General features: G+C 45.0%; 1 protein-coding gene across 1 annotated transcript in view; it reads right to left on the bottom strand.

The window, feature by feature from the left end:
- Nucleotides 1–24153, bottom strand: part of LOC124712344 (hemicentin-2-like) — a 479653-nt gene that overhangs the window by 24024 nt on the left and 431476 nt on the right. The window contains exon 10 of the mRNA XM_047242640.1: nt 16382–16675. Coding sequence (XP_047098596.1) covers nt 16382–16675 — 294 coding nt within the window. The remainder of the gene's footprint in view (nt 1–16381; nt 16676–24153) is intronic.

Raw genomic sequence — 24153 nt, 5'->3', positions numbered from 1 at the left:
CAGTTGCCTTGCAACGTCAGCTCTTCCATCTGCAAGCCCGTAGATGAGGTGGATGTCGGCGTATTCCTCGTTTGTGAAACTTGCGATGGTACGGTAGTAACACTGCGACGCGGCCGTTAGCAGCTGTCGACACGGCGAGTATCGGGCAGAGTGAGCAGCGCAGAGGTGATGTAAACACGTCATGCACGCCGCGATTTTACTTCCGCCGTTGACCACTCTTTCCGCTTAGAGGACACACATTCCTCAACATGGGACTCTACACTCCGTTATCGCCGGCAAAGTGTAATTCACAAGTTCTCATACAAGTTCCCATACATTGCGATGGGATTTGTTCTTTCTCGTATTTTTCAAACGCTGACGGATACACATCAGCTCGTTGGTGTGTCGTGTGTTGATCTATGGGTGAATGACATGTCGTCATCGTGAGGCTCGTCGGTATCTCGTTCAATGGTTAATAGGTGTTTTTGTTTTACGTACACAGTACACCGAGGAAAACAACGGTGCGTCACGTGTTACACATAGCATGCGATCCTCGATATATTTTTCATCATTTATGACTCACCCTGCGTGACAGTCCTAACCAAAATGTTTCACAGATAACCGAATTAAATCTAACTAATTCTACAGTAGAAATCAACGAAATCAAATGAAAAAGAAAATTAATGAAAAATACTAACACAGCCATCAAAAAGCGCTACCTGGCTGAAGTTACCTACCAACAAGGGACAGGGGAATGAGCTCTTCCCATGGCAGCTGTTCATAAAGTTTCCGAAGCAACAGGCGACTGTGAAGCACGTGCCTCATGTGAGCTTTGTAAGGGAATTGTCTCTCTGGTGTTCGGTTCAAAAGATTTTGCTGAGCATTTTACACTGGTATCCCTACAAGATCCAGAACATCCATGAAGTGAAGCCTCAGATAGACTACATCGCCGACTTTGCCATTCGTTTTATGGCACGCACAGTAATGGATGTTATGTGGTCGGGGAACGTTCTTTCGCTGCAGGAGGTACTTACTCTGCATGGTGCCGTGAGCGCACAGAATTATGGCATATGAGGTTTTACTCTGCCACATGTTTTGCGGGAATATCCAATGCATTCAGCTTATGTAACTGTCTGGTGTTAGCACACGCGTTCTTTTACTCTTGATCCGTTTTTCTTCGAGGAGGTGACGCCTAGTGGCCTTGTTAGGTGGATAGTGACATCTGCACGTCATAAGGACCTCCTTGTGCAACACGAGGAACCTCCTCAGGAGATACTCGCAGCTTACCGGGCGCCCGTTCTATAAGATGCGCGTTAAAATACTCCAGGAACAAATACAGGAGAAGATACAAACGCTTAGTAACGATCAATGGGGTCAGAAACACGAAGGATACCACATGTCCTGGAGTGACACTTCACCATCGAGAGACATTACATTGCTATTCCACAAGGACCTGAGTGCCCTGCATATTTCGCGAAGGAGAAGGCAGAGCTTATAGACACAATACTTGCTGCGTCCTTCATGCAGAATCTGACTCCTTCAGATCCAGTATTCACACTTGAAACGGTCGAGGAGGTTACACGACTTGTAGCCCAGACCACGTGCGACGAAAACAGACGTACAGATACAAATGAAATTGCTTCGTGTATCAAGCATACCAATGCTAGGAAAGCCCGTGGTCCCGATGGCATTCAAAACCGTGTCCTCCAGGAGTTCACGGATAAAGCCGTAGAATACCTAGAACACATAACGAATACCGTCTGAAAACATCAACACCTCCCTGATTTTTGGAAGGCGGCCAAGGTTCCTATGTTCAGGAAGCCAGGGAAAGACCACTCCCTCCCACAAAATTACAGACCCATAAGTCTGCTGTGCTCACTCAGCAACACTGTGGAGAAGATAAAACTAAAACGCATCACTAGGCACTGCATCGCCAATGACATCCTAAGACCGTTGCAATTCGGCTTCAGGAATCACCACTTAACAACACAACAACTCCTCCACGTGTCGAACGTATAAAACACGGTTACGACATGAACAAAGCTACAAGGGCGGAGTTCCTGGAGATCGAAAAAGCTTTCGACAGCCTCTGGCAAAACGGCCCCATACGCAGACTAAGCTATGCTGGTTTCCCCAACGGACTCATATCTCGCAAACATGTTTCAACACTGACGATCAGGGTAAATAATCGACACAACACGGTATCCAAAATGGAGTACTCCAGGGAAGCATTCTGGGGTCCATCTTGTTCAACCTCTACGTTAATGGTTTCCCATAACACAAAACACGGCGTTAGCCGTCTACGCTGATGACACACCTATCCTTGCGCAAGACTGGAAACCGTCGAACATAAATTCACTATTACAGACGGCACTCAGAACTGTTCAGCCTTGTTTGGAACGATGGCGTGTTAAAGTAAACGTCGACAAGTGGGAAGCAGTTCTGTTTACACGCAGACGGAAGCTACTGCGCAAACATCAGCACTGTATACAGATAACACTACATGCGTGCCCAATACTTTTCCGAGATTCCGAGAGAAAGTCAGATACCTCGGTGTCTGCCTGGGTCGGAAACTTACATGGGGGGGGCATCACATAGAATACGCTGCCAACAGAGCGTGGATGAAGCTCAAACAACTCTACCCATTGCTCAACAGTGAAAGCACACTAAATAGGAGGATGTTGAAGTTCATATACATGGCACTGCTTGGTCCTCTGATGACGTACGAAGCTGCGGATATGCAGCTCCTACACGCCTGTTCCCTCTGCAGATCATACAGAACAAAATGCTACCCATGAGTAGTAACGCTTCACGCTACAACCGCACCGTGGATCTTCGCAATGAATACCGCCACACGGCTATACAGGAACTCGAGACACTCGAACAACCCTCTCATCCTTCCTGTGGGGAACTATGATGACAACCATACCTGGACGTGTAAGCGGCCAAAGTCACTGCGGTGGCTCATTGTTAGGAGTGCTCGGTTGACACGCTTCTTCTCTACCCAACATTAAAGTCTGATGTTGATTCAGCCACAATTCGCCGCCTGTCCCGTTTTACCAGTCTGTCCAGCCTATGACGTCCGACGTCTGTTATGATAGGTGGTCACCCAACCACACGACGTCTAGACGTTGTTTCACCTTGGTTTCGCCACGTGTTGAAGACACCCACCTCAACACTCCTCGGACACTCGACAAGTCGTGCAGTTTCCGAAATGCTCGTGCCGAGCCTCCGGGCCATCAAACTCAGATCTAACGCCTTCCCCATTCTACACACGGACAGCGAGCTCACTGATACTACATGCACAGTGCGTGTGTCCCACTAGCGGTCATTCCCCGCCAGATGAAGCTGCTGTCGCCTGGACTGGTTTATATCGATAGCAGGTCGGTGGTCATAATGTTCTGGCTGAACAGTGTATAACAGATAGAGGGCAGATGAACATTATATCAGTATATGCCCCAAACAGGCAAGAAATAGTGTAACTGATAACTTTTACAAGAGCTTGCGAAGTGTCCTTCATTCCATAAGTTATATACTGTATTTTCATAGAGGGGATATGAATGTTAGAACAGATAAGCAGCCACTAAGGGTCTAATCGGAATAAGTGGAGACTCAGCACATAATCAGAATGGACAAATGTTATGAGACTTTATGAACTGAAATTCATTCCGAATAGAAAATGACGTTCCAAACATAGAGAGATACATAAATTTACATGGACGTCCGCGGTTGTAGATCATTAACAGATTATTAATACCAAAAAATTGTTCGGTAAAAATCAGTTGTCGGGAAAAGATGAAAATGAGGAAGTAGAAGAAATCAACTGATGTCTTTCGGAAATAGGTAAAACAGATTTCGAGGTTAATTATAATTTTAATAACCAACAGCTTCAGTTGCACCGTTTGCCTAGAATTTACTTACGTTTCAGTCGGGATAACCCAACCTTCTTCAGAATAAAAGTAACTACCGTTTGTCCATAGTGGACATCGTCAAGCTAAAACTACAAATCCATAAATTATCGCCAGACTGTAAAAACTTATCTGAAACTGCCTCGGCCCCACTTCGCGACCGCCACGAGTGCTTTACAGGAACTTCGTTCAGCACTCGTGGCTGCCGCATTCAATGAACTGTGAATGAAGCCCGACCAACAGGCATTACATGCATTGATCAAAAATGGTAGTGCATTGAGAATGGCTAGTTCATTTGCTGAAATCTACATCTGCCAATAAAAATTTCAAAAGGACGACTGATAGTTGAAATCTATTATTTACATTTAGTGTGTGTGTGTATGTGTGTGCAGTCCTCACCATTATTTCATCGTCATAGAAGTGCATGTTGCCGACGTGGCGTCAAACAAAAGAATTGCACCAGGCGTTCAAACGTCCCAGGAGGGCTCTCCCAGCCACAACTGCCATACGTACATTTCACGAACTAAAGCGGCTGCAGCTATCGCACCATATAGCATAAACTACACAGGTGATGTTAGATTACGTAAGCCTCGAGTTAATGTGTATATAATATCCATACAGACTATGAAAATGTATGTATGAATGTATATTCCACATCTCCCCTTAAAATACCGAATCGATTGGAACCAAACTTCGTACACATACCACTTACCGTTTCGATAGAAGCGCTACGGGTGTAAGAACTACGTAGCTATGAAAGGGAAGCGGATGAGAGTGACAAAGAAGTATAGCCCATCAACCATTAGTATTCAGATTTTATTCATCCAGAATTTGAAAACGAGAGCACTTAATCACTTGCAGCGAACGTTACACATAATTTCAAACTTTTGCTAACCTTTTCCTCGCGGGCATCCTAAACAAACTGATGAAAGAAAACAAGTTTACCGCTTACTATATTTTCCCTGTTCATGCAGTACAGCTGACACACCCTGCATGACTCGCAATGAAACATTGACTGTGGGAAAACCTAAGCAGAAGAGAATGGAAGTATGTGAGATAAATGTTGAAAATTAGGTGAACTGATGAGGAAAGTTAATGAGCAGGTTCTCCGCCGAAAGCGAGGCAAGGAATATATGATAACAATGACAAAAAAAGGGACGGATGATAGGACTTCGGGTAAGACATCATGGAATAACTTCCGTGGTACTAGAGGGAGGTGCAGAAGTAAAAACTGTGGAAGAAGACGGAGATTTGAATAATCCAACAAACTGAGGATGTGGGATGCAAGCGCTTCTCTGAGATGGAAAGGTTGGCACAGGAGAGGAATTCGTGGCGAACCAGATTAAACTAGTTAGAAGATTAATGGATCTAAATTATTGTATGACACATAGTTCAGGTCATATAACATCATAACCATTGAGCTATGTGAGGAGGAGATGGAGAATGTGAGGGGAAGATGAACAGAGGGGAGGAGGAGATGGACCGAGAGAGGAAGACGAGAAGGTAGATCGAAAGAGAGCAAAGAGAAGGATGAGAATGACACGTGAAGGGGGAGCAAAAGGTCAACAAATGAGAGGGAGATATGGCAGATAGAGGAGATGGAGGAGAAGGCAGCTAGCGGGGGTGGAGAAGGAGTACCGTGAAAGAAGGAGGAGGATATGGACGGAGAGAGGCCGGAGTATGAGGTGGATGTAGGTAGATGGAGAGACGAGGAGGAGACACAAAGAGGGAGAGAGAAGGATGAAATGGACAAAGAAAGAAGGAAAACAGAGAGACGGGGTAGGTGCAGATACACAGAGGAGAGGGAAGAGGAGGTGGACTAATAGAAGACTGCGACAAATGTACACCCGAGGAAAAGCGGGTACTCGGCTAGTTCTGTCAGAAAGAAAGTCATATTGCCGGAAAGTCAATGCAACGACTTCGCTCGTATCTGCATTAATCGGTAAACTCAAATTGTAATTTTGTAATATCATAAAAGCGGAGTAATAGATGCTGCACAGTGAGATTGCCGGGGCTCTCTGCTCTGTCCATCAGATGTCTGCAGAGGAAGTATATCGCCCAGAATTTTTCGACAACCGTGCCGCTGCGTTGCGGTACGGATCTGGAGTTTCCGGCAATTGATCTGTAAAAGTTTCGCGGCGCTGGTTCTGTTTATTTTGCGGATCGCATATTCAGGGGGAGGGTGCGCTACTCTTTAGCACGAACAATGCCCGCATCGCGAGAGCGGCGGAGCGGCTGCGACCAACTTCTTCCGAGACCGCCTGCCCCCATCTCTCCCTCTGCTGCGGCCAGCACCGTGAGCCAGCCTCTCATGGGAAACTACAAACTTCCTGCACAGCCATTCGTTCACGCGAACACGTTCAGCCCTTTCGGCTTTCACTTGTCGAAGCGATGAGATAGGTTGGCAAACCAACAAATGGAAATGCCATTACTGTTATCGCAGATGTCTCCGATTCATTCACTGACTATTCATTCGCACATCGTGTTTGATAAAGGGTATCATGGAGAATAGTTTTCAGAGGTATGCGACAAATCAGGCTATTAACAGGCAGAAGCAAACACCGCTGCGTACCTCTGTAAAGCATGCTAGAAGCTATGCAAGCAAGAACTTATGGCTAGTGTTAACGTACTGAGAATTACCATAATTGTTTCTACATTACTTTATGTACGTTTGTAAGGAGAAAAGTAGCTACTTTAAAAAAGATTATATTTCCCAAATTATTATGCTATTGTATTCATCTTTAAACTATTTAACTTTACTCAGACCACAATCACCTGTCCAAGATTCTAATAAATTGTGGAGTATATGGCTAATAAGGTCGTCTCTTTTTTTGTTGTGAATACACTGACGGAAAAGAGAATCGCAGCACCAAGGAGGAGTTGTGTTCCATAAACGACATTTGGTAGGCATATTTCTGCATCTGAAAGACGATATCTATTCAAATTCCACGCCAGGCGGATAACTGTGACGTTAGTAGCGCCACTATGAAGATGCAAATCAGGTTTGCCTTAAGTACACGCTTTATGCGATACTGCAGAGTGACTTGGTAGGAATGTAGCCACTTTACATGATGGCTGACAATGGTGACTTCGAGAATGTACGGCTGCAAGGAGAACGGGCTCTGGACAGCCAAGTGGTACTACCGAGGGGGAAGACCATCGTTTTTAGCGTATGGCTCTGGCACATCGTACTGCATCCGCAGCAGCAATTTGAGCAGCTGTTGGCACCACAGTGACACGGCGAACTGTTACAAATCTGTTACTTCTCGGACAGCTCCGAGCCAGATGCCATGTAGCATGGATCTGACCCAAAGCCACCGCCACTTGCGACGTCAGTGGTTTCAAGCGACATGTCACTGGCGGGGTTAAGATGTCTCGTATTTTCTGATAGAAACTGGTTCTATCTCGGTGTCAGTGATGGCCGTGCGTTCGTTAGGAGGAGGTACACTGAGAGACTGCACCCAACCTGTCTAGACACACCGGACCTGCACCTGGAGTATTGGTCCAGGGTGCGAATTCGTATGGCAGCAGGAGCACTCTTGTGGTTATCCCGCGCACCCTGACTGCACATTTGCAATGGCTTATCTGCCGCTAACATTGACGTGTGATCTTCCAACGTTAATCACTTATACATGTTATCTAGCGAAATATATTTAAGAAAACTCATTCTTCTTCTGCATACGCCTAAGTCCCGCAGTGATCGCAGGTTCGGCGTGGTTACAACGGATTTGGCAATGTTAGTTTTAGGGGTGGCCCGATGCCCTTCCTGCCGCCACCCCGTACCCCACTGGATGGAATCAGTGTACCCCAACTGTCAGCGTACCGTCACATAGTGGGAACGTGTTTCAAATGTCTGCAACTCGAGTAACTGAGGTGGATCGTGGGGACCAGCCCAGTATTCGACTAGGGGGATGTGGAAAACATATACGAAAACTCATAGCCCTACACTAATTAATGTTAGGTGATGTGATATTTTTCCTTCCGTCAGTGTATTTCGGTAATTCGATTTCCCGGCTCATTTCCAGTGGTACACTTTTTCACCAGAATATAAATCTCCACTATGATTTCAAAAGATGTGTGTATGATCCACATGGGAAATTAGTTCTATATCTGGAATTATGGTTGTCAGTTGATGAATTCATCCTATGTTCAGTCTCGTTATTAACTTCGTATATCATTAGGGAGTAAATGTAATGGCTTGTGTCTGTAAGAATCGTTGAAGAGGCAGAAAACTATTCAAAGTCTGATAGCTATCCTGGTAACAAAGCTAGAGAACTTTCTGAATGCAAAAGATTTACAAATAGTTGTGGTTTAAAGGGAAGTTAAGGTAAATAAAATTTGAAATGTCTCACATTCATAAGCTGGATAGAACTGGTTCTTATCTACACAATTAATACCACTGAAACAGCACCTGAGGAAGAATGATAGCAAATATTAAGAACATCAATTTGAATTTTGCTCTTCAGTTTGGCTCCACAAATAGTACAAATTACTTGAATTAGGTACATGTAACAATGATGCCACACGTATGTTTAATAATATCTGCAGAAAAATAAACTAAAACTTACGGTTTTCCTGCCACAGGCTTGCACAAAAAAGTTCTTACTTCAAGCCTATGACAGAAGAAACCACACGACTTCCTTTGTAAAGTGATGATACGCGAGAAGTACTGCAGATTTTAAGGAAGATAGCATGTTCCAGCACATGTAATCCTGCATTAGTCGATAAAACGCATAATAAGAAAAATCATATATTTTACGATAGAAAGGACGTAAAAGAAATTATGGGCCGCAAAAGCTATAAACCCTCTCATGCGCGACATATCGGGTATAATATCATACGCCTTCCGCAGGACTAAAGTTAATATAAGTTTCCTTACTGATAATACACTGATTTCGCAGCTCGTGCATAGCATACAAAGCATGCGTAATTACGACCACTCCGGGATGTACAGGATCAAATGCAATGATTGTGAATTTCGTTATATTGCACAGACGGCCCCGGGAACATGTTAATTTGACAGAAGATAAGTCGTAATATTTTAGAATGTCGTACCGTTAATGATACAGAGAACAAGCTTATCACCCTCCATAACATTACAAAGGAGAGAGGTAGAAAGTGTTAGAAGAGAAGGAGTATACATATACTTACAGAGACAAATAGGCATATTCAAGGAAGAAGCTGAAGTACATGAGAGGCATTGTGAACTTTAAAGAGTTCCTTAATACGTTTTAATGCATACACTATCTGACCATAAGTATCCAGCCACTTACCAGTGGAAATTAATATTTGGTGTGTTTACTCTTCGACCTTATAACAACTTAGGTTATGTTGGGGACACTTTGAATGCAGTATCTGAATGTCCGTCAACGAGTGACGGCCCTTTCTCCCTCCAAATCCGAAACCAGAGAAGGAAGTTTCCTCAGATACTGGGTCCGATGCTAAGCCGACGTTGTACACTGAAGAGCCAAAGGAACTGGTACACCTGCTTAACATCTCGTCGGGCCCCCGCGAGAACGCCGAAGTGCTGCAAAACGACGTAGCATCGACTTGACTAATGTCTGAAGCAGTGCAGGAGGAAACTAGCGCCATGAATCCTGCACGACTGTCCATAAAACCGTAAGAATACGACAGGGTGCAGACCTCTTCTGAACAGCACGTTGCAAGGTGTCAAAGACGTGCTCAATAACGTTCATGCCTGTGGAATCCGGTGATCAGTGGAAATATTTAAACTCATAAGAGTGTTCCTGGAGCCACTCTGTATTAATGCTGGACGTATGGGTTTTCGCAATTGTCCTGCTGGAATTTTCCAAGTCCGATGGAATGCATAATAGACATGAATGGATGCAGATGATCAGACAGGATTCTTACGTACGTATCACCACTCGGAGTCGTATCTAGACGTATCAGGGAATCCATATCACTCCAACAGACACGCCCCACACCATTACAGAGCCTCCACCGGCTTGTACAGTCCCTTGCTGACATGCGGGATCCATGGATTAATGAGGTTGTCTCCTACCCCGTACACGTCCATCCGCAGGAAACAATTTGAAACGAGACTCATCTGACCAGGCAACATGTTTCCAGTCATCAACAGCAAAATCGGTGTTAATGGGCCTAGGCGAGGCTTAAAGCTTTGTGTCGTGCAGTCATCAAGCGTATACAAGTGGGCCATCAGCTCCGAAAACCCACGTCGATTATGTTTCGTTGAATGGTTCACACGCTCACACTTGTTGATGACCCAGCATTGAAATCTGCAGCAATTTGCAGATGGGTGTCGGGAATTTGCTGCTTTACCGGATTCTCGATATTCACGGTACAGTCGTGAACTGGATGCACAGGAAAATCCCCACTTCATCACTACCTCGAATATGCTGTGTCCCATCGCTCGAGCGTTTAAACCCACTCCTGATAACCTGTCGATGCAGCAGCAGTAACCGACCGAACAACTGCCTCGGGCACTTGTCTTATATAGGCGTTGCCAACCGCAGCGAAGTATTCTGCCTGTTTATATATCTCTGTATTTGAGTACGCATGCATATAACAGTTTCTTTGACGGTTAAGTGTATAAGCTATCCTGAGATGTTCCATGGGTCTCAGGTTTGGACACTGGGTGAGCCCCTGCATTTCAGAGAAGATATTGTCTACAAATCGGTATTAGCGGCTGCACTGCTGTGATGATTCGATCATAGTTTCCTAACTGTTTCGCTACCGTACGTTGTACACAACGACGTAGAATCTGTTGATACGAAGGTTGTAACTTTAATAGTGGCAACTATTTATTGACAGCTCGTACAAAATAGATCCGTGTTTCAAAGTTTTACTGACAGTCAAAGTAGTCACCAGCATTATGTATAACCCGTTGCCAGCGATGTGGAAGTCGTAGGATACTCTTAGCAATGCCAGTTGTTTTGAAGTTCGAGTGGCGCGGTGTATTGCCCGACGAAGTTTTAGCAGTTCTGAAGCGAATTCCGTGAAGTGTTTCCTTCAGTTTAGAAACTGAGTTGAATTTACGAGGGCTTAAGTCAGGGGAGTGCGGTAGTTGGTATAGCACTTAGCAGCACCATCGGTCAGTCAAATCAGTAACAGCTTGCACTGTACGTGCTTGAGCATTGTTCTGTAAAATGATGGTCAAGTCCTGCAGAAAGTGTCATCACTTCCGTCTCTGTGCTACTCATTTTTGGAACACAACCTACGACCAGCTTAGAGACAGAAGTGATGACACTTTCTGCAGGACGTGACCATTATTTTGCAGAACAATGCTCAAGCACGTACAGTGCAAGCTGTTACTGATTTGTGTGAATCACGGCATTAGCTTCAAAACTGCTACAAATTCGTCGGGCAATACACTGCGTCGCTCGAACTGTCAACACAACTGGCACTGCTAAGAGTAACCTACGACGTCCACATCGCTGGCAACGTGTTATAAGCAATGCTGGTGACTACATTGAAGGCCAGTACAACATTGAAACACGTATCTATGTTCTACGAGCTGCAAATAAATATTTTCCAGTATTAAAGTTCCAACCCTCGCATGCTTCCTCATTTATGGTTTTTGTAGGCACAATAAGAGGACCACCGCCTAACCACGGAGAAAAAAACTATACCTTTACACCACGTCCCCTCTATTTCACTGTTGGCACTGAACATGATGGCAGGTAAACTTCTCTAGACATACTCCTAACCCAAATTTTTCCATTAGATTGCCACAGGGCATAGCGTGATTCATCCTTCCAGATCATTCGTTTCCAGTCATCCGTTGAGCAGTACCGAAGCTCTTACACCGTGTCAAGCACTGATTGGCGGTCACTGCAAAAATTTGTGGCTTACGAGGAACTGCTCCTTTCTTTTTAGCTCCCTACGCACCAACATGGTGCTGGTTAGAATGCTGGGAGTACTTCGAAACATACGACTAAACACTTCCACGGATTTAATACGATTTGTTCGACTATCCCTATCAGTCAGTACATTAGTCTTCCCTTGTTGTTCTTTACATGCGTTTCTGTCTCACATTCATATCAGTAACAGTCGAATTGGGTAACTTCAGTACAGTTGAAATGCTCTGATGGATCTGTTACTCAGGTAACAGCCAGTGAGTAGTCCACGTTCGAAGTCGCTGGGCCCTACTGGCCGCCCCATTTTGGTGTCACTGCTTCTCCACTGACAACGCAATACTCCCCACTTCCTTTAACACTGGCGGATCCCCCTTCCTTGAAATCTAGTGGTCAATCCAGCATTATATACGAGTGTTCGGATACTTTCGATCAAACGGTGTACATTTTAAGATAACAATTTTCAAACATTTTTGTCTTGTAAAGATAACAACTTTTACAAAAGTGTATCTCTGTTATCTTACTGTGGAATCGGTGAACGTAACCTAATACCGATCTGTGTGCACTATCAGAATGAGCATAGGGTTAAAGCTCAAACCATCCAAAACCCAAGCAATAATTGTTCGTCATTCTACGCTCAGGAGCCAGAAATATCGGGAAACCATACGACAAATATCTATTTCTCTTCCTTAGAAAAGAGCTTAGGAGTAAAAATAGACCAAATGGTAAATTTTACCGAGCACATAACTGTAATGTGCAAGAAGGCATTACCATTTTCCATACTCTATAAAAATGGAAATAGCTTTTTCCTCTTGACCTGAAACAACTTTTACAGCATCTTATATTTCCGATTACTGATTACTGATTACTGATTACGGTGATATTATCCTCAAATTTCTTTTTCAGGGAAGCTGGTTGTATCCGTAATGTTCGACTTTGATGAAACAGTGTATACTGCAACGTAACGGTTTTTAAACGTTGTTCCTTTTAAATATAACTACTTTTACAAATGTATATTTCAGCATCCCATGCACAGCATCCTGGCTGAGTGCAGACAAGAGCCGGGATTTCCCTACCCTCCAACTTTTCTACAGTCTTATTGACGTACACTGCCCTCTTGTCTCTCATCGACCTTAGCCGTCTTAACAACATGGGAGAAGTACGCGCTCCCATCAGAGCAAAATCCCTTCTGTCCCACTTCATCCTTCAGCAATTTTCTCGAAGTCCTTCTCAGTAGCAGGAACCCTTTTCTGGAATAACCTCCCTCATTATATTAGAGAAGTGAATAACATCTCCAGCTTTAGCAGACAGTTAGCGAAATACCCACTGCAGTAAAATAATGATTACCATTGTCCCTGTACATAATTTCCAATCCGATCTTTCTCATTTCCCAGAAGACTTACCTGGTGCAGTCTTCTTAAATTTCCTTTCCCCATAAGTCGCTAAGCCAGGCGGCATCTATCCTGTATACCCAAAAATTATTTTTATGTCTCCCAGTTTAACCGTTTTTACAATTATTTCATTATCACAGTCATTCTTACTGTTGCCATTATTAGTGGCACCAGCGGCAGCAGCAGTAGTAGGAGCAATGCTAGCAGTATTAACTTAAATCATTCATAGTCAGAATAATTGGCTCACAGTGTCACCACAGACACTCAGATCATTTTAATACTGTCATATTAAAAACGATATTTCTTAGATAACTATGAGGACAAAAGATGTGCGTTTGAAACCCTGGTGCGATGTAAGAGAGAGTTTTATGTCCCCAATCGGATCTGGTTAAATAAATAAATAAAAATAAATAACTAGCAGTGGAAATCAAAGTACGCTGTCGGAAAAATAAATCGCAGCATCAAGATGGAGCTGTGTGACATAAAGTTGGTTGGCGTGTTTCTACATGTGACAGATGATAAACATTCAAGGTTGGCAACCATCGCTTAAGTTTCGCCCTAGCAGCGCCACTATGACGATGCAAATCATGTTTACTTTAGCTACATGCTATAACGGTCGTGAGCGTTAAATACCTTTGACAGTGAACGTGGTCAGTTGATATTAATTAAGGATATCTTTAAGGTGACAATGACTCAGTTATCAGCGCCCCACTGCGTTTCAACGAGATCATGTTATAGCGCTACGAGAAACTGGATGTTCCCTCTGCTATATTATGGAAAGAAATTTTGGAAATTTGTGGACCAAACTGCTGAGGTCATCGGTCCCTAGGCATACGCACTACTTAATCTAACTTAATCTAGCTTACACTAAGGACAACACTCACCCTGATTCCAGAGGGAGGACTCGAACCTCCGACAGGTGGAGCCGGGCGAATCGTGACAAGACGCCTGAAACCGCACGGCTACCCCGCCCGGTATTGCGGAAAGTCTCGGCACCAATACGGTCATTGACGTACACCGACATCATGTCGCTCCTCAACGTTGGCAGTTTTGGTCATGAGAATTCGTGTTCGGCTCGTGGCTCTGTGGAACTGTATTGCTACTGCAGCAGCAATTTGAGCAGCAGTAACCACAAAAAAACTCTTACAAATCGATACTTCAACTATAGGTGTAGGGCGCATTCCACTGACCCCACACCACTGCCGTTTGCGGCTTCAATGGTGTCAAGCGAGAGCTCATTGGAGAGCAGGGTAGAGGACTGTTGGGTTTTATGATGGCCGTGTGTTGGTTAGAAGGAAGCAAGTTGAGGGCCTGCAAACAACATGTCTGTGCGCTAGACACAGTGGACCTCATCCTGGAGTTGTGGTCTGCGGTGCGATTTGGTATAACAGCAGAAGCACTGTCGGGGTTATCCCACGCACTGTGACTGCAAACTTGTACACCAGTCTGGTAGTCCCAGCGGAGGTTCGAGTCCTCCCTCGGACATGCGTCTGTGTGTTTGTCCTTAGGATAATTTAGGTTAAGTAGTGTGTAAGCTTAGCGACTGATGACCTTAGCAGTTAAGTCCCATAAGATTTCATACACGTTTGAAAATTTTTGAATCAGTCTGGTGATTCGAGCTGTCGTGCTGCTCCTTATCAACATCATTCTCCGGTCGTTTTCCAACAAGATACCGTTGTTGAAACCCAACATGCTGTACAGAGTACAGACAAGAGGCCTTTTCCTCATCGATCACCATATCTCTATCCTATCGAGCAGGTATGGGACATCATCGGACAAAAACTCCAGGTTCAACCACAAACAGTATTAACAGTACTGACCGACCAAGTGCAACAGGCATGGAACTCCATCCCACAAACTAACATGCGGCAGCTGTAAAACACAATGCTTGCACTTTTGCATGCTGTCATCCAGCATTCTGGCGTTAAGTCCATTATTAATGTATCAATCTTTCATATTTGCAATTGCTTATTGCACGCTTACATTAACCTGTAAGCATGGAATGTTAATCACTTGAATATGTTTCCAAAACAGATGTATTTCCGAAATCTCATTTTTTTTACATTAATAAATTTTCGAAACTTCCTGGCAGATTAAAACTGTGTACCGGACAGAGATTCGAACTCGGGACCTTTGCCTTTCACGGGCAAGTTCGCAGGAGAGCTTCTGTAAAGTATGGAAGGTGGTAGACGAGGTACTGGCAGAAGTACAGCTGTGAGGACAGGGCGTGAGTCGTGCTTGGGTAGCTCAGATTCATCAGACACACTTTTTCCCCCAAGAATCTTATTTTCCGGTCCAAAACACCAATGCAGTGACATGGGTACGGGGAATGGTTGTGGGCTACGTCTATAACGAATCGGAAAAGGACAAAATGGATTTTTGGCATTTTCTCCTGGACGGACACACGAAGCTGCAACAGCATAAGAAATATAGGCAAGACTTCGCTTATTATTTGCGACTTAAATTTAGCGACCCGCCGGCCAGATGGGGTGTGACGGGTGAGAGATGAGATAGACGAAGAATCCGAGACAGAAATCGATCACCCTTACGGACCCTTAGTTAATTTCGAGAAGACGACCCAGTCTTACACCAACGTCTGGAGAACGAGTCGATAGATCTCTCTTGCTCTATCGAACGTCGGGTCGTGAGCACGTGTCGCCCCCGACATGAATTTCATTTCATTGCTACAGGAGCATGATTCTTTTGTATTTGTACTATCCGCGATGACTTCATGTCTTTCATTTGGACATTTTCAGTTTTATTCATTTCCTTACTTCATTAATTTTCTAATTAGCCAGTATTTGTCAACATTTGGACATTGTAGACAATATTTATGCGGTAGTACAACAAAACGTATCTCAGCAAAGGTTGTTGAGCCTGACATTGAAAAATAATAAAAAAAAAGATGGTAGCGCACTTGCCCGCGATAGGAAAAGGTCCCGAGTTTGAATCTCGGTCGGGTACATAGTTTTAATCTGCCAGGAAGTTTCATATCAGCGCACACTCCGCTACAGAGTGAAAATCTCATTCTGGAATAAATTTTCGGTTTTGCGATTTTTTCCGTCAGCGTATTTCTGAGCAGGAGCTGACGCGGTGCTTTACTCACACCTTCCATGGTAGGAGGGGGAGTAGCAGACGGCAAACTTGTAGGAGAAGGCAAAGATTGGAATATAAGCTAGAAACGATGTAGGAGGTTCGAAGATCAGAGGATGTCATAACAAACCAGATCGAAGTCAATGAGAGAACAGAAAAGACGCAGGCTACTGACCGGTGCGTCGCTCGGCGTCCCGGAAGGTGATCTCCTCGATGAGGACGGCGGGGCTCCGTCCTTTGGCGTTGACGGCGAAGACGGCGACCCGGAAGGTGACCTCCGGCTCGAGGTCGGCGAGCAGGAAGACGGGCGCGTCGGCCGCCGTCAGGTTGTAGCGCGGCGCGGAGCCCGAGAACAGCTCCAGCACGAAGGTCTGCGGCAGGCCGCCGTCAAAGCCCGCCTGGCACCACACCTCCACCGAGCTGGCCGTCTGGTTGCTCAGCGAGCAGTTGCGCACCGGGAACGGCTTGCCTGCGGACACCGGCGCACTCTGCAGGCTTGCGGCAGCGGATCCAGCGGCGCCGAGAGAGCGGCTCACAGCGACTACTGTAGCTACGGGCGCGGTGTCACCCACTTCCCGTTAACGGCTAATTACTGCAGTGGCCGGTACCCACGCAGCCAAAAAAGGTACATTGCTGATTTACAAAATTTTAATCACTGCAAATATGCACTCTCAGATTCCCCCGAAAATTATCACTGTATACCACAGTCTACCAACAGTCTACACTGAAGTGACAAAAGTTATGGCACACCTCCTAATACCTCCCCCCCCCCCCCCCAATGAACCGTGGACCTTGCTGTTGGTGGGGAGGCTTGCGTGCCTCAGCGATACACATGGCCGTACCGTAGGTGCAACCACAACGGAGGGGTATCTGCTGAGAGGCCAGACAAACGTGTGGTTCCTGAAGAGGGGCAGCAACCTTTTCAGTAGTTTCAGGGGCAACAGTTTGGATGATTGACTAATCTGGCCTTGTAACACTAACCAAAACGGCCTTGCTGTGCTGGTACTGCGAAAGGCTGAAATCAAGGGGTCATGCAGCTTTACTGTATGATTAAATGATGATGGCGTCCTCTTTGGTAAAATATTCTGGAGGTCAAATAGTCCCCCATTCGGATCTCCGGGCAGGGACTACTCAAGAGGACGTCGTTGTCAGGAGAAAGAAAACTGGCCTTCTACGGATCGGAGCGTGGAATGTCAGATCCCTTAATCGGGCAGGTAGGTTAGAAAATTTAAAAAGGGATAAAGAAGCTTGTACAGGATAGAGTGGCATGGAGAGCTGCATCAATCCAGTCTCAGGACTGAAGACCATAACAACAACAACCGCCTAATATCGCGTCGGATCTTCTTTTGCCCGTCTCAGTGCAGCACATCGACGTGGCATAGATTCAACAGCCCGCTGGAAGTCCCCTACACAAATATTGCGCCTTTCTGCCTCTGTAGCCGCCCATAACCCCGATTCTACGACATTTCCGAAAAGGGGCAAAAACTAGATAGTGGCGCCTCCCCCCTCCCCCTTCTCCGAAATTTAGGAATGGGACGTCAAAGTTTTAAGGAAATCGATTTTTCATAAACATGTTCATTTTGTAGCTCACATCTTTCAGAGGAGTTTGATATATAAAATATATATGTTCGAGGAAATGTAAGATGTTATTTTGTCTTGAATGTGCCACTGCAGCGAAATGCAGGAAGATCTGCAGCGGATAGGCACTAGGTGCAGGAACGGGCAACTGACCCTTAACATAGACAAATGTAATGTATTGCGAATACATAGAAAGAAGGATCCTTTATTGTATGATTATATGATAGCGGAAGAAACACTGGTAGCAGTTACTTCTGTAAAATATCTGAGAGTATGCGTACGGAACGATTTGAAGTGGAATGTTCATATAAAATTAATTGTTGGTAAGGTGGGTGCCAGGTTGAGATTCATTGGGAGAGTCCTTACAAAATGTAGCCCAGCAACAAAGGAAGAGGCTTACAAAACACTCGTTCGACCTATACTTGAGTATTGCTCATCAGTGTGGGATCCGTACCAGGTCAGGTTGACAGAGGAGATAGAGAAGATCCAAAGAAGAGCGGCGCGTTTCGTCACAGGGTTGTTTGGTAATCGTGATAGCGTTACGGAGACGTTTAACAAACTCAAGTGGCAAACTCTGCAAGAGAGGCGCTCTGCATAGCGGTGTAGCTTGCTCGCCAGGTTTCGAGAGGGTGCGTTTCTGGGTGAGATATCGAATATATTGCTTCCCCGTACTTATACCTCCCGAGGAGATCACGAATGTAAAATTAGAGAGATTCGAGAGCGCACGGAGGCTTTCCGGCAGTCGTTCTTCCCGCGAACCATACGCGACTGGAACAGGAAAGGGGGGTAATGACAGTGGCACGTAAAGTGCCCTCCGCCACACACCGTTGGGTGGCTTGCGGAGTATAAATGTAGATGTAGATATAGAAACTGCAGTGCCACGCCTTTTGTCGCACGTCACTGTATTTCGCTCTGCGGAATTAAAATGTTTCCGACTTTGATAAAGGTCGGATTGTAGCCTATAGCGATTGCGGTTTATCTATCGCGTCATTGCTGCTCGCGTTGGTCGAGATCCGATGACTGTTAGCAGGATATGGAATCGGTGGGTTCAGGAGGGTAATACGGAACACCGTGCTGGATCCCAACGGCCTCGTGTCACTAGCAGTCGAGATGACAGGCATCTTATCCGCATGGCTGTAACGGATCGTGCAGACACGTCTAGATCCCTGAGTCAACAGATGGGAACGTTTGCGAGACAACAACCATCTGCACGAACAGTTCGACGTCGTTTGTAGCAGCATGGACTATCAGCTCGGAGACCATGGCTGCGGTTACCCTTGACGCTGCATCACAGACAGAAGCGCCTGCGATGGTGTACTCAACGACGAACCAGGGTGCACGAATGGAATAACGTCATTTTTTCGGATGAATCTAGGTTCTGTTTACAGCATCATGATGGTCGCATCCGTGTTTGGCGACATCGCGGTGAATGCACATTGGAAGCGTGTATTCGTCAACGCCATTCTGGCGTATCACCCGATGTGATGGTATGGGGTGCCATTGGTTACACGTCTCGGTCACCTCTAGTTCGCATTGACGGCACTTTGAACAGTGGACGTTACATCTCAGATTTGTTACGACCCGTGGCTCTACTCTTCATTCGATACATGCGAAACCCTACATTTCAGCAGGATAATGCACGGCCGCATGTTGCAGGTCCTGTACGGGCCTTTCTGGATACAGAAAATGTTCGAATGCTGCCCTGACCAGCTCATTCTCCAGAACTCTCACCAACTGAAAATGTCTGGTCGATGGTGGCCGAGCAACTGGCTCGTCACAATATGCCAGTCACTACTCTCGATGAACTGTGGTATCGTGTTGAAGCTGCATGGGCAGTTGTACCTGTACACGCCATCCAATCTGTGTTTGACTCAATGCCCATGCGTATCAAGGCCGTTATTACGGGCAGAGGTGGTTGTTCTGGGTACTGATTTCTCAGGATCTATGCAACCAAATTGCGTGAAAATGTAATCACACTTCAGTTCTAGTATAATATATTTGTCCAATGAATACCCGTTTATCACCTGCATTTCTTCTTGGTGTAGCAATTTTAATGGCCAGCAGTGTATATTAGCGTCAGTGGTATAAAACGGTGCGAGTGTTTGGACTCATGCGTTGCAGCTCGTGAAGCCAGGCTCCACATCAACCTGTTTTATTTTGCTGTTTCCATACGCTGACCTGCATATACATACCTCTTCACTGCCATGACTCATGACTGAGATTTGCATGCATCGCGTCTCGACGTCAACCTATTTTTCTATGCTGATTTCATACACTGACCATCACATGCATGCCACATTACTGTGATGAGTCATGGCAGAAATTTTCCATGTTACTTGGGACTTTCCGCACCGACCAGCACTTATATACCACTACAGTGCGAAGACTCACACAGAGATTTTCCATTCATACACGTCTGCATGTCGACCAGTTTCACTGTGCTCATTCCTTACATTAACAAGCATATGTATACCACTACCTTCGTCTGCGATCGTCTGCAGAATCGGAAACCTTGCATTCCTCAATCACAATCACCTCCAAACAAAGCTGTAAGATTTATGGTCACTTTTATTAAGTAAAGAAAATAGCCTTGGAACAGGATGGAAAGGCATTGTTCTCCTATGTGATAGCGAAACACCGCACGTGATACGCACGGCACATGTTTTACTTCAGAGTTTCTGTTGCAAGGTTTACAATCGTCCATAATACAGGCAAGATCCTGCACCGTAAGATTTACATTTGTTCGGCAAACTGAAAGGAAATCTGGGGGAAAAGAATCTTTCAACGATTAGGGCGTCCACACGCCACATGTCGAATGACTTGGTGAACAAGAAGCACATTTCTGTCATCGAATAACTTACACAGTTGGTATAATGATCCGGCTGTTGTTTCCAGACACTTGAAGACTGTTGAAAAATAGTGTCATTTTGAAATGTAATAGTGTAGAATTTAACAAATGTTACTTATTCTATCATACACGAAGGTGAATAAAGTCATGGGACAGAGATATGCACATTACAGATGGAAGTAGCACAGCGTACTCAAGGTATAAAAGGGCACTGCATTGGCGGAGCTATCATTTATACTCAGGTAATTCATGTGAAAAGGTTTCCGACGTAATTATGGCCGCAAGACGGGAATTCACAGATTTTGTACGCAGAACGGTAGTTGAAGCTAGACGCATGGGACGTTCCATATTGGAAATCGTTAGGGAATTCTATATTCCGAGATCCACGGTGTCAAGAGCAAGCAGAGAATATCAAATTTCAAGCATTACTTCTCAGCAAGGACAACACAGCGGTGTTAGGGTAGAGTGAACCGTGCTATCACACAGGCACCACTGCGTGAAATAACTGCAGAAATCAATGTGAAAGGTACGACGAACGCACCTCTTTGGAGAGTACTGCAGAATTTGGCGTTAATAGGCTATGGCAGCAGACGACCGACGCGAGTGCCTTTGCTAACAGGGTGACATCGCCTGCAGCGTCTCTGCTAGGCTCTTGTCCCTATTGGTTGGACCCTAGAGGACTGGAAAACAGTGGTCTGGTCTGGGGAGCTCCGATTTCAGTTAGTAACAGTTGATTGTACGGTTCGAGTGCGACGCAATCCCAGCGAAGCCATCACCATGTTGTCAACATGGCACCGTGCAAGCTGGTAGTGATTGTACAATGGTGTGGGCTGTGTTTATATGGAATGGAATGGGTTCTCTGGTCCAAATGAACTGAACATTGACTGGAAATGGTTATGTTCGACTACTTGGAGACTATTTCCAATCATTTATGGACCTCATGTTTCCAAAAAACGACGGAGTTTTTGTGGATGGCAATGCGCCACAACTGTTCTCGGTTGCGTTGAGGAAAATTCTGGACAATTCGTGCGAATGATTTGGTCACCCATCGAACATTTATGCGACATAATCGAAAGCACAGGTTGTGCACAAAATCCTGCACTGGCAACAGTTTCGCAATTAGGCTGGCTATACTGACTATGTGGTCTATGGGTAGCGTCTTTGATTCATAATCAAAACGTCTTCGGTCCCGGGTTCGATCCCCGCCACTGCCTAAATTTTGATAAATAATCAGCATTGGCGGCCGAAGACTTCCGGCATAAGAAGTCAGCCTCATTCTGCCAACGGCCTCGTCACAGAGGGCGGAGGAGCGGATACAGGTTCAGGGCACTCTCTTTCCTAGGGGTGGGAAATTACCCCTGAAGGCGGAAGAATCAGCAATGATCAACGACATGAGGATGCAGAAGGCAATGGAAACCACTGCATTAAAGACACGTAACGTGTATCCACAGGACATGTGGCCTGTATTTGAAGAAGTGTCATGATGATCTCTCCATTGGCAAAAGATTCCGGAATAGTCCCCCATTCGGATCTCCGGGAGGGGACTGCCAAGGGGGAGGTTACCATGAGAAAAAGATTGAATAATCTACGAAAGGATAACGTTCTACGAGTCGGGGCGTGGTATGTCAGAAGCTTGAACGTGGTAGGGAAACTAGAAAATTTGAAAAGGGAAGTGCATAGGCTCAATCTAGATATAGAAGGGGTCAGTGAAGCGAAGTGGAAGGTAGACAAGGATTTCTGGTCAGATGAGTATCGGGTAATATCAACAGCAGCAGAAAATGGTATAACAGGTGTAGGATTTGTTATGAATAGGAAGGTAGGGCAGAGGGTGTGTTACTGTGAACAGTTCAGTAACCGGGTTGCTCTAATCAGAATCGACAGCAGACCAACACCGACAACGATAGCTCACGTATACATGCCGACGTCGCAAGCTGAAGATGAACTGATAGAGAAAGTGTATGAGTATATTGAAAGGGTAATGCAGTATGTAAAGGGGGACGAAAATCTAATAGTCATGGGCGACTGGAATGCAGTTATAGGGGAAGGAGCATAAGAAAAGGTTACAGGAGAATATGGACTTGGGACAAGGAATGAAAGAGGAGAAACACTAATTGAGTTCTGTAACAAGTTTCAGCTAGTAATAGCGAATACCCTGTTCAAGAATCACAAGAGGAGGAGGTATACTAGGAAAAGGCCGGGAGATACGGGAAGATTTCAATTAGATCACATCATGGTCAGACAGAGATTCCAAAATCAGATACTGAATTGTGAGGCGTACCCAGGAGCAGATATAGACTCAGATCACAATATAGTAGTGATGAAGAGTAGGCTGAAGTTCAAGACATTAGTCAGGAAGAATCAATACGCAAAGAAGTGGGATACGGAAGTACTAAGGAATGACGAGATACGTTTGAAGTTCTCTAACGCTATAGATACAGCAATAAGGAATAGCGCAATAGGCAGTACAGTTGAAGAGGTATGGACATCTCTAAAAAGGCCCATCACAGAAGTTGGGAAGGAAAACATAGGTACAAAGAAGGTAGCTGCGAAGAAACCATGGGTAACACAAGAAATACTTCAGTTGATTGATGAAAGGAGGAAGTACAAACATGTTCCGGGAAAATCAGGAATACATAAATACAAGTCGCTGAGGAATGAAATAAATAGGAAGTGCAGGGAAGCTAAGACGAAATGGCTGCAGGAAAAATGTGAAGACATCGAAAAAGATATGATTGTCGAAAGGACAGACTCAGCATACAGGAAAGTCAAAACAACCTTTGGTGACATTAAAAGCAACGGTGGTAACATCAAGAGTGCAACGGGAATTCCACTGTTAAATGCAGAGGAGAGAGCAGATAGGTGGAAAGAATACACTGAAAGCCTCTATGAGGGTGAAGATTTCTCTGATGTGATAGAAGATGAAACGGGAGTCGATTTAGAAGAGATAGAGGATCCAGTATTAGAATCGGAATTTAAAAGAGCTTTGGAGGACTTACGGTCAAATAAGGCAGAAGGGATAGATAACATTCCATCAGAATTTCTAAAATCATTGGGGGAAGTGGCAACAAAACGTCCATTCACGTTGGTGTGTAGAATATATGAGTCTGGCGACATACCATCCGACTTTCGGAAAAGCATCATCCACACAATTCCGAAGACGGCAAGAGCTGACAAGTGCGAGAATTATCGCACAATCAGCTTAACAGCTTATGCATCGAATCTGCTTACAAGAATAATATACAGAAGAATGGAAAAGAAAATTGAGAATGCGCTAGTTTGGCTTTAGGAAAAGTAAAGGGACGAGAGAAGCAATTCTGACGTTACGGCTAATAATGGAAGCAAGACTAAAGAAAAATCGGGACACTATCATAGGATTTGTCGACCTGGAAAAAGCGTTCGACAATATAAAATGGTGCAAGCTGTTCGAGATTCTGAAAAAAGCGGGTGTAAGCTATAGGGAGAGACGGGTCATATACAATATGTACAACAACCAAGAGGGAATAATAAGAGTGGACGATCAA

Source organism: Schistocerca piceifrons, chromosome 8 (assembly GCF_021461385.2).
Source record: "Schistocerca piceifrons isolate TAMUIC-IGC-003096 chromosome 8, iqSchPice1.1, whole genome shotgun sequence".
NCBI classification, from domain to species: Eukaryota; Metazoa; Arthropoda; class Insecta; order Orthoptera; family Acrididae; genus Schistocerca; species Schistocerca piceifrons.
The sequence above is the reverse complement of the archived record's forward strand: the minus strand, read 5'-3'. Positions and strand labels throughout refer to the sequence as shown.